This window comes from Pleuronectes platessa, chromosome 4 (genome assembly GCF_947347685.1).
Source record: "Pleuronectes platessa chromosome 4, fPlePla1.1, whole genome shotgun sequence".
Classification (NCBI taxonomy): domain Eukaryota; kingdom Metazoa; phylum Chordata; class Actinopteri; order Pleuronectiformes; family Pleuronectidae; genus Pleuronectes; species Pleuronectes platessa.
In genome coordinates, this window is record NC_070629.1 from 23,812,722 (window position 1) to 23,824,708 (window position 11,987).

The following is an 11,987-nucleotide window of genomic DNA, read 5'->3' on the forward strand; positions in this document are numbered from 1 at the left end:
GGTCAAGTGGTTTGGCTAGTTATCTTAATTACTGGTTTTAGTGGTGGAGGAACTGATGGCTGTAGTGTTGCAGCATAGCTAGCTAGTATACTTGCAGAATTATGCTATTCAAATTATTTGTTTATTTCGATCAATCAAATTTTATTTGTATAGCCCATATTCACAAATCACAATTTGTCTTATAGGGCTTTAGTACTATGAGGCACTAGTTGTACTAGCATTCAGGTTAAAGCAGTTACGTTCTGTAAACTTAAGTATATGTACACACAGTGGCGGAGAATATAAGTAGACTATCAATGCACAACTACTGCAGAGCCCAACGCCATAATTTCATTTATTCCTGGTGATTTACAAAATCCTTTATTCACGGCCCTTGAATCGTTTCGTTGAATGATTAAGTGAATATTGTTGAGATTTTGACTGTTCACAGTTAACAGCTATATTACTCTTATCATTATCAGGTCCCGAGCACCTCCGGTGGGATGCACTATTGTTCCGAAGGATTTGTATTTCACTTTTGGGCTTTTTCAGGCCTAGACATGCTCAAATTGTTACCAAATTTTGCAATAAATTCAAAACCTCAAAAAAGTAATTGTATTCTGGAGTAATTTGAAATGGACGTGGTAAAATGGCTCAACAGCGCCATCTAAGGAAAAGCCCTTCAGTTAGCTTTCACCGATCTTCACAAAAATCGTGTCACCTGTGTATCATGACCAGAGGCACAAAAAAGTTTGAGGTGTATTGTGAAAATCACAACAGGAAACCCGCCACTTTGGACTTAGTGGCCATTTTCCACATTTCCACATTTTTACTTTAATTAATAAAGAAAAATAGAATCTGAAATGACTATTATTAGAAAGTTGTGATAATGGTTGTAGTAGCAGTACCACTGTAGTTTTTAAGTGGTTGTTTTGTAGGAGCACTAATGTTTGACTTTTCTGTTGTAGAAACCACACTGAGTGAAAAATCCCAAGGGCCCCAGTGACTCATCCTCAGGTGCAGGAGGCTCAGGGTGCTGAGGGGAGATGCTGCTGGTACTGGTGACGCTGCTCGGCTGTGTCCTTGCAGCTGACGCTTGTCTGCAGTGTGACCGCAGGGTCCGACTCCTGCATGAAAACTTAGCCCTGTCTGCCCCGACCTTGGCCGACCAGATGGAAATAAAAAAGATTTACAGCCACACGTATGTGAACTACATAGAGACCAGCAGGAAGCGAAAAGGAATAATAGGTGAGATAAAGGACTGGTGATAATTCACTTAAAGCAACAATATCTCATAGCTCGTGTCTTTTTCGAAAATATTATCCGGCCTCTGAGGTCTTTCATGATCTGGTAGTTGAATTACTTTTCTACCATGACCATCATTTTGTCCTGGATAGAATCTGAGTTAGAGGCCTCAAGTGTAAAATGATAAAAAACCAGTAAAACATGACTCTGTTTCCCAATCCTCAGATTTCACTACTCTGTACAGAGCCGGGACCGAGTACCGCAGTGAATTCAACCTCTTCCTGAAAACCCCTCACTCTGGTGAGGAACAGAAAACATCATTCATTGTAATGAATAGTTCTCAAATGGACACATAATTAAGACGAACATCATGTCCCCCCTCGGCGTGTTCTTTTTACAGGAACATCTGAAGCCATTCAGATCATGGAGAAGGGCAGGAGGATCTTAGAGAAACACCTGGACGCCTTCATCCGTGATGGTAATTGACATGAATATGAATGCTTGTTGTGCACATTATGAGGCGGGGCACTTTATGTAATGAGAACGACATGTTTCAGATTCAGATCATTTGTTTGTCTCTCCCTCAGGATTGTGCCCCAACATGTGTGGTAAGTTTGATCTGTCTGGCTCTTCCATCTGTGTCGCTGCAAAATCCTTGTAGAAACACACACACACACAATACACACAGTGCATGTTTACACGACACCTGTGTGTGCATGTGTGTTTCTCAGGCCTCCTGAAACGGAGAGTAATGGATTGCGTCTCTTGCCGCTTCAAGATATACGTCTGTGCGTCTCCCTCTGGCCAGCAGGAGTGTGGTGGTAGGTTTTTTGTGTGTTTGTGTTAGTGTACATCCTTGGTGGGTAGAGGCATGAGAGAATGAGGGAGAGTCCTGCCTATGTGGTGAGAGTTCACATGCTGTAACGAGTTTATAAGTGTGTTCTCAAGCGAGGCACTACTGCTGCCTGCCCATGTGCAGGGCTAATGAAACAGATTATTCAAGTAATCCAAATCAAATTAATGAAACAAGCGCCCCCCCCCCCCCCCCTCCTCTGACCCTCTCTCCAGAGCACCGAGTGCAGGCCGAGGAGGGAGGCCAGGCACTGCTCGACTGTTTTCTCCCATGGCATCAACTTCTCACGGGAAAACCCGAGTATCACTTCTCCTGGGCTCCAGGAAAACCTGGAACTGAAAAGGTTTGTCCATTTGTCCTTCTGCTACCCGCCTTGCAGCCAATCACCGGCACAGAAGCTCTCATAAATAAATACCCCCGCCCTCTTGTTTTATCTCAACTTATTTTTACCTGGAACTGAAAAGGTTTCTCTGCTCATACTGTCACTTCCTCAAATGACTACCCAAAACAGAAACAGAAACAGCAATCTACCACGTTTAAACCACTTAAATGGAACCTACCACTTGTTAAACACTTTGCATACTTCCTGATTCTCATGTATAAAGTTTTGTCCCTTATTAAGCTTTACTCTTGAATATTGCCTGAGTGATTTCCCACCCACTAACTTGCAAATATCGCTTCCCAATTTTGGTTTGCAGCCGAACGAGACCGACTTCAAAGTGTTGGTGGTGACAGATGAGTCCTTCTGGATCCTAAATCAGCTGGAAGTGGAGGAACAAGGGACGTATCGCTGCTCGCTTCAGGGACGAAGTGGATCCGTCTTCTATCGAGTCACTTTCCTGCTCACTGGTAGAGTTACAGCTCTGAGGCACACAGTCACTGAAAAACTGTTAATCCGGCTCTGGATGTTCAAAAGCTGACATTGCCTCCATGTTAATTTAGGCTGTTTGAACAGTTACCCCCCCAGAGACCAAACATGCCAGGAATATTTCTACTCTAAATGCTTGGGAATGAATAACAAATATTCAAAACTGAATATTCAAATCTTTTACTTATAAAAGTTGTCTTCTACTTTGGTTTTCAATATCACATCAAAGATATGACGGTAGGCCACAAACACAACCGTTCATCTTTAAAGAGATTTACTTACTACACGTTAAAGAACTGGAATAAAACTCAGTGGAGCACAGAACTCCGTCAAGGTCAAATTATCCCCTTAAATTAAATCGAGCTTCACCAAATTACTCATAGATAACGATACATTTAGTGTGACTGATTTTTTTTCCATCAAGATCCATGAATTATTCCCTGGGAAATTAGTCAAAATGTCCCAAAAAGGAATTTAACTAAACAAAACATTTCCTTGATCCGCCTCAAGATTCAGATATGCCCCAAAATATAATGGGTTTGTCCCTGTGATGGAAATTTGAAAATACAAGACGCTGGAACACCAAATTTGTCTTTGTGTATTTTAATAGGGGCTCTCTAGAAAGGATCAACACAGAGAGTCACAGGGAACTCAGAGTGAAGATGGAGAACAGGCAAATGCAAGGATCTTATATCTAAGAGAACTAAGGCTGTTTGTCTGAGCCAGTTCAGACTGGTTCTGTAGGCGCAGTTTGAAACAGGAATCAAAATACAGAGAACTGATTTACATATGTTTCCTTTGGAGATTGACCAGACATGACCTCAGTTCTTTGGACAGTAAATAAGTGAAAAAACAAGATGGCTCAGCACAGATATGGTCAAAAGGGCTGGTGCACTTGTCTCAAAGAACAAAGAGGAACTGGCAGAGAGGCAAAGCAGCACAAAGATGAAATACACTGGAGAGGAAGGAGGCGCAGGTGCTAAGCATCTGGAGGGGACACACAAGCACAGCAGGGGGGAAACACACAAGGACAGGAAGTGGGTTCTAAAACGAGAGGAACAGCCAGTGACAACAAAATTAAACAGGAAATATTGAAAACAATGAAAATAAATGACAACGTGACCTAGAAATACAGACAAGACACGTTGCTATTGACACAGTTAATTCCCCAACAAAATGAAGTAGCATAAAAGCTAACAATAACAGGAATGGCCCTCAGAGGAGCACACATAGTCAGACCCAACAATTCAATCAAATAGATATTAGTCCTTTATTCCTGATGAGAGAAAAACAAACAAATGCTGATGAAAACACAACTTCCTTAGCTGAGCTGAAAGCTGATTTCAATGTCCCAACCAGTACCAATACCATAGAGTTCCAAATGTAGAGAATAGTATTTAACAAAAACTTTAAATATGAGGATTCTCTGAGAGAAAACCTTTTGCAAAGGGACTCCATTGTCCACTGTGTCTCTATTGTTTGTCTGGAGGTTCGTGACAAACAAAATCATGTAAAAAATGGATGTATACCCTCGATATTTTTCCTCTATACGAGAGTTTCTGTATAGCTCTACTGATACATCTTTGTTTTTCTTATCTTCCTTCCCCACAGTCGTACCTTTGCCTGACGAGCCTCAGAAACCCCGGCTCACTCTGCCCACACTGCCTCTCGATTACGAATACTCAAATGATCAGCACACCGAGAAGATAATGGTGGCACTCCTCGTCACGATTACTGCTCTGGCTCTTGTGGCGAGCGCCGGCCTCGTATTCATCATGAGGTGAGCATCCGTGAGAGGGCGGGGGGGGGGGGGGGGGGGGGGGTAGCAGGAAGGGCGGCGGTAAAAAGAAGTGATGCCGAACGGTCGGAGAAAGGGTGATGACCTAAATGATTCAAGAGGAAAAAAGTGAGCAAGTTGTCATGAGTTTTAATCATGGTTGATGAGGTATAGGTTCATTTCATATGAAGCTGCAATAGATATATAAATACACTGTTGATAGTTGAGCTGAGTGCACATTAATGTAATCCATGTCAGCACAAATCAGTGACCTAAATTGAAATACACAAAAAAGGCACACAATATTTGGAACTTGATTTATGGTTTACAGTGTTGTTGATCTTTTTCATAGAACGCTGATTAAGCAGTGGAGGAGTCGCAGAGGAGGAGGACAGAGTGGAAACACCAAACAGAGCACAGCGTGACGACAACACTGTATAAACACACTTTAATGGTTTTACTCACTTCAGGTTGTACATTTCCCTTTGTGGTTGAATAAATTTCCCAAGTAAAAGTGTGAGGCTATGTCTAGAGAAGAGGAGGAAGTGAGAATACATGTTGGGTACACACACATTGACTTTATTCACATCATATTTCCATTTAACTTTATCACAGGTCACATTAAATGAAGTGTTATCTATTATGATGAGAGGGATTTGATTAAATCAAGTTAAACCTCCACATAAATATACATTAAGCACACAAGTTTTATAGGTTTATACATAGTTATTTGATTTATTGATAATCACTCACCTTGATAGAAAACACTTTAAATGCAACTCTTGACACTCTTGATCATATCTGATGACGTTGGATAGAAAATAATTGAAATACACAAAGTCAGTGTTTAAGATACAATTATTTTTTTGAGTGTAAGAAGGAGGCCTCATGAGGAAGGAACTTTTTCCAAAAGAACGTTGTTCATCTTTGACAAAAAAAGAGTCATGGTTCGACGCTGTGCAACAGGATGAGTCATAGACCTCATAAAACAAAAAGTTGAGGTGAAGTTGAAAACATACAACACACCCAAAGTCAAAAGAAAAACAGAAAACCACTCAACTTTCCAGCACCAGCTTGCCTGCAGTGATCTGAACCCAGCAAGGACATGTCCGCCCTGAATGGGGAGACGCCGTTTTCACGTGGGCGTTCATGATAGGAATCAGGGACGAGGTAAATCTCCCGGATAACGTGTTTTTCTGAGATTAATAACTCCAGCCATCCAATTAATCCTGGATAATCCCCCTGTGGGAGAGGCAGGGCAGTTGCCGTGGATGGGGTAAAAGCTGGCAGCAGCTGTTTTCATCAGGGTTTTCTTTCAAAGTTTATTTACTCATATCTTTTGAATCGCTCGTCAGTGACATGTCACTGTTTTCTTACAACACCACAAAACCACCAGACTTTATTGCTTCATTGTTTCCTGCTGTCTGTTTGTCTGTCTCTGTACGTTTTGATGACATCAGCTGCTTCTGATTCAAAAATAGTCACCCTCTATTTGCACAAGTTGTGTCATGATCTCCGCCACCTCCCCGGCATCCGCTCCACAAGTTTCTCGCTCAGCACTCAGCATATTTCTCTAAATTCCTCTCTCATGAGGTATTCGCTCAGATCACCTCGCCCCAATCTTGATGTAAAAGTGTAATTTCCTGTGATAGTCGTCATCAACAATAACACATTCATCCCATCTCTGGGCATCGTGTCAGGCCTCATGTGGCTGATTCTTTGCTAACTTGACAGCAGCCTGATTTTCGAACCTGGGAAAATGAAATTTTCACTTAATGAAAATGAAAGCAGTTGGTTGAGTCACCACATCCAGGGAGTTGGTAAATAAATCGTGAATCACCTTTTTCAGGGGAATTTCATCCAAACTCGTGTGAATCAGAGGCAGCCAGGTTGTCATGGTGTAACACAAAGGGTTGGGGGGGGTGGCTGAGGCCTGCACGGGTGATGACAGGATGCATGTGCGGGGTTGCTTCCTGTCAGACTGCTGACATGTGGGTGAACGTTGGTCTTTAAGACGCTGTCACACAGAGACGCTCACGTCACAATGTTCCAACCCAGCACACCGCTTCACTGTGGGTTTAAATGTGTGTGTTCAGGCCCAAAGTGCAGGTTGAGGCCACAGTAAATGCAGGTTCAGCAGCTCATGCTGACAGCCTTGATGAACTGTGCTACCAAAATGTATGTCTGTGTGTGTGTGTGTGTGTGTGTGTGTGTGTGTGTGTGTGTGTGTGTGTTGTTGCAGAGACTGCAGCCTCAGCAGGGAGAGAGAGAGAGAGAGAGTGGGACACAGTGGGTTTGCTGCTGACGAGCCGGCGGGCAGCGGTGCGGGGAGGGGGCGAGAGGAAGTGGGAAGATGAAGAAAGTGGAGTCAGAGGTTTGAGTGGGAGACGTCTGAGGGAAGGCAGAGTGATTTGAAAATGTGGGTTATGAGGAAATGAAGACCAAGACGTCAGATTACACTTTGTGCTACAAATTATCCCACACGGCCCATAAAATATATATTTCTCTCTGCTCGTGAGAAGGTAGTAAGTGTCTTGAATCCATGGGTGGAAAGACGCCTACAACATCCTCTACATTTAGATGAATTATGACTTAAATATTACTCATGTGGGACCAAGGCAAAAACTTTCTCCGGAAACGAATCAGGTGAAGCACAGAAATACTAAAGAACATTTACTTTAAGTAAAACTTATAAATGTCCACAGCCAAATATGTCAAAAGCAATAATCAAAGGTGATTTTGGTATATTTGGTTTATTGAGAGTTTATGATTCAAAAGCTTGACTTGACATTTGACAGTTTGTCACCCACACCCATAACTGTCATCAGAGTTTGATTTCACAGATGCAGACTGAAATAAGGCAGCACCAGAATAAAGAGCATCTCCATCCTTACCTCTCTCTCCGCAAAGTTTATGGAAAATGAGTTCCTTTGAATTATGGGACTGCTTTGAATCAAGTTGAGTCACTTATCAGTTCATCCATGGACAAAATCAAATCTGTGTTTGAAGGTGCACTAAAGGAGCAGAAACAATAGCTTCATCTGTGCACGGGATATAACCAGTGGAACTGTGCAAAGGGCTTAAACACCACAGAGTAGAAACCAACAGATGCACTGGAAACTTAAATTAACCTTTTATTCACCAATTAGTGCATATGTGTGGAGAAAGAGACACACAAACAAAACAAATAAATAAATCATGATAGTAATAATAATGATGATAATGTAAAAAATAATAAACACAAAGACAAACAAACAAAAACACTTTAAAGAGGTAAAAATGACCATTATCTGTTAAGGTTTGTATTCATGGGGCTTTTACAGTATGGGTGTCATATCTTGTTCTGCTCATTCATTTATATAAATACACATTTGTCTGTTCTCGTTTCCCTTTTCTGCTTTCCTTTTGTTGCTTTGTTTTGTGAACGCGTTGCTTTAGAGGAAACCAGCAGCAGTTTGTGTTTGTGTGGTGGAGCAGCTCAGGTTTTAATCTCAACCCGAATAACACCCAGCTCCTGTTTTCCTCTGGAGGCTGCGCGCATCACGTCATTCAGCACAAAAACACGGGATAACCCCGAGTGACCACGTGCGCTCGTGGAAAATCGAAGGTTCGCGTCAGTGTCCATATGAGGAGTGTCGGGCAGACCATACATGGTCGTTCCGCCTGCCACGTCACTACTTCTGGGGAAAAACCAGGAGGGGCCGCGGTGACCCCACCCCTCCGACAGCTGTTATCAATGAACAAGTGAAAACGTGAAGAGGACTCGAACCCAGCTCAGGTTCTACACACATACTTTATTTTATTGCTCCAGTCATTTATCAGATCATCACAGAAAAATACACCAACACCAGATTCATTTATTTTTAATAGCTCATATTTGTAGTAGAGTAAATATAGTTTATTTATTTTAAATTACTTATAAATCTACTTTCTCCGCCATGACTGTGGATCCTTTGGAGATCACAGCCACTGAGCTGGTCCACATCCTCCAGACCCCCCGGGACCAGTGCGCCTCAGCCGGCGGCGTGGTGCTGGACTGCCGACCTTTCCTCGACTTCTCCCTGGCGCACATCCGCGAGGCCCGGAACGTGAACTGGAGCTCGATGATGAGGCGCCGGTCCAAGGGCTCGGTGGTGGCTCTGGAGTGGCTCATCCCAGACAAGGCGCTCCTCGGCCGGCTGCGGCGAGGGGACTTCTCCCCCGTGGTGGTGATGGACCAGAGCAGCGGCTCCGTGGCCGAGCTGCGGGCGGAGAGCGTGGCCCAGATGTTGCTCACCGCCCTGCAGAACGAGGTCCACACGCACATCTGCTTCCTACAAGGTAACAACCACTTCAAATCCACTTGAGATTTACTGTTGGTTTACTGCTGTACTAAGTGTTCATCAGGTTGATTTGACCTGGCAAGACTTAAAGAAACAAACACGAGTTACCAATGTGTTTATAACAGGGTGAATGCACTGAGCTTACTAGTGTTTAGGTTTCAGGTTGTAACAAGAGGGAAACATTTCATAAACAAACCTTAAAACAATCTGTGGACTTTGCATATTCAAACTTCTTTCCCATGTTTACCCCATCTTATGGCTGGGCTAAATGGACAATATGATGTCAACAGTCGACCAGTCCATATCTGTAATTATCACAAAAAGTGTCACAATTGTAAATATATATATTAGTTTATATAGTTTAACGGCTTATTCTACTCCTGGGTGAAGTTTGTGGTTTTAAACTCTTTTTTTATTTATTTATGAGCAACAAATACTTGATAAACAGAAAAACACTTGTAGGTAGACATCTGAGGGAGACATGTAACACCTCCTCGTTCTCTATGAATTTTAATACAACATATTGGACTAAATAAAATTGTAATAATTATTGATATTGTTTATAGTTATTGTTTATGCGTAACCCATTTTTTAAGAGTACTTAGGTGAGAGCCTGGGCTTAGCTAATACTATGTGACCTCCATTTAGGTGGATTTGAGGGATTTTACCGAGGCCTCTCCAGAGCTGTGCTACATCTCTGCCAGCAGCACAGCTGCCCTCAGTGGAGCCGGAGCCGGCAGTGACCGGCCGCAGGACGCCAGCGTATGATCAGGTGAGACAAAACCCAGCAGTTAATACATGATGTCATGCACACAAACCTGCCAATTGAAATAGATATAAAGGATGAAATGAGATCAAACTGTTTATTCTTGTTTTTTAAACTGTGGTCTTCTGAATTGCAGGGTGGTCCAGTGGAGCTGCTTGCCCTTCCTGTTCTTGGGCAGTGCCGTCCACTCGTCCCGCAGAGAGACCCTGGCAGCAGCAGGCATCACAGCCGTGCTCAACGTCTCCTCCACCTGCCCCAACTTCTACGAGGGGGAGTTCGAGTACCTGCGGGCTCACGGTGGAGGGACACTCTGGCTGCTGACATCAGAGCCTGCTTCGCCACAGCCATCACCTTCATTGGTGAGCCCCCCCCCCCCCCCCCCCCCCCCCCCCCCCCCCCCCACCACCACCTCTAAACATCCACATCTTCCAACCTGTGCAGTGTGGGTTTAAAATGAAAGATTAGTAGCTCATCAGTCTAAGCTTCGTGAAAGTTATTTGACCCACTAAACACAATGCGTTTCTAACTTTATTAAAATTAGACTCCTTATCAATCTCTGAAGAAATTCAAAATATTTCTCTAAGCAGACTGTGCAGCATAATCCATTTAGTAGCCGAGACTTAAGGACCAACAGTTTAATCGTCTGACTACAAAACTGGATTATGGGGCACAAGCTGCAGAGGAGAAGTGAATTAACATTACAAAGTGCATTCTGCTGCTTGTTTTCACCATTTTACCTTAAAGTTCAGTTCAGGAGAAGATGGAGGTGGCTTATCTAAATCTCCATTAGGACAGTGACTAATGACATTTGTCATAGGCCGCCCCTCCAGTCCAGTGGTTCTAGAGCTTTATATGTATTTCAGCTTGTAAAATATTCTCCCTGATGTCAGTGAAACTGATGTGAAATGGAGCACAATAAGCTGATCTCTCTTCCTCTTTCCGTCCTGCCTACAGACTCTGTGAAGCAGAGAGGTGGTCGGGTGTTGGTGCATTGCCAGGCAGGCATCTCCCGCTCTGCCACCATCTGTCTGGCCTACCTCATGCACACGCAGCGTGTGCGGCTGGACGAGGCCTTCGACTTTGTGAAGCAGCGACGTCACGTCATCTCCCCCAACCTGGGCTTCATGGGACAGCTGCTGCAGTTTGAAACCGACGTCCTCTGCCAAGGATGAAGAGGAAGGAAATTGACATGACTGTACTTTTTACTTAAATCGTCTGCCTCTTGTAGAAATTGTGCTGGACTCAAAACATATGCACAAAAATACTGTTTGTACTATCAAAACTTCTGCACAACAGAAGTAATCACTGTTTTGCACAGAAAGAAAAGCTACTTGTGTTGCTGCCAGCACATGGCTGGTGGATCCGGGTTCTTACTCACAGTAGAATAATACAAATGGGATGTTGATAAAACTCCACTGTAACAACCACATTGTGATTCTGAGCCAGCAAGGTGGAGCAGCTATGAGCTAATATCCCCTGATGTTTTGTACTAAAGGGTAATTGTGTGTGCTTGTCTGGTTTTCTGGGTGTGTGTGTGTGTGTGTGTGTGTGTGCGTGTGTGTGTGTGTCTGTGTGTGTTACCTTGTTTGACTTACGTGCCTGATTATTTGCAAGGGCTGTCTTATTTCCATTCTGAGAGTCATTCCTCCACAGTTACAGCCACTGTGACATCTTTATATGAGACAACACTGTGTTAACTTCATACAGCAATACTGGTTTTATTGTCTAATTTATAAAACTGCGACAACCAGAAGTGGTGTATAATCAAAGATCTGATCATTTTGTATCCTGAGATAAATTACTCTTACTAAGTTGTTTTTATCGTGTAAATAGAATTTATATTTTTATTTATTACATCAGCATTTGTCATGACACATTATTGTCTGTTATTGCACTTTATACCAACGAGGTTAAGCTGATCCCTGCTGTTTTTCGACTGAAATAAAAACACGGCGGTGAGCATATTGAATCAGTTTCTTTCTGTTTAATACTATTGAATTAACTTTGAGAAAGTCAAAGTGATCTCAGACCAGTCATTCCTGAGTGTGTTGCTGTCTTTCCGTGGGTGAACATTAAACACTGACCTCGCTGCACTTAATTCCCTCTTGCTGAATCAGGGGGAAGTGAACCGGTGCATTGCTCAGTATTTTCACAGGATTATCTGCAGAGAATGAGTT

At 43.0% G+C, this 11,987-nt stretch overlaps 2 protein-coding genes across 2 annotated transcripts; both read left to right on the forward strand.

The window, feature by feature from the left end:
• The first annotated feature begins 1,010 nt into the window (after positions 1-1,010).
• On the forward strand, positions 1,011-5,330 carry LOC128438600 (izumo sperm-egg fusion protein 1). Its single transcript, XM_053421207.1, has 9 exons — positions 1,011-1,227; positions 1,450-1,524; positions 1,625-1,702; positions 1,812-1,832; positions 1,956-2,045; positions 2,293-2,420; positions 2,776-2,926; positions 4,557-4,725; positions 5,075-5,330. Exons 1-9 carry the CDS (start codon positions 1,026-1,028, stop codon positions 5,145-5,147), a joined length of 987 nt encoding a protein of 328 aa, XP_053277182.1. The 5' UTR covers positions 1,011-1,025; the 3' UTR covers positions 5,148-5,330.
• Positions 5,331-7,051: 1,721 nt separating this feature from the next.
• On the forward strand, positions 7,052-11,779 carry dusp2 (dual specificity phosphatase 2). Its single transcript, XM_053421209.1, is given in 8 exon segments — positions 7,052-9,042; positions 9,693-9,706; positions 9,708-9,752; positions 9,754-9,816; positions 9,947-9,964; positions 9,966-10,103; positions 10,106-10,169; positions 10,765-11,779. Coding segments are annotated over 8 exon segments (942 nt in total). The 5' UTR covers positions 7,052-8,660; the 3' UTR covers positions 10,983-11,779.
• Positions 11,780-11,987: the final 208 nt, after the last annotated feature.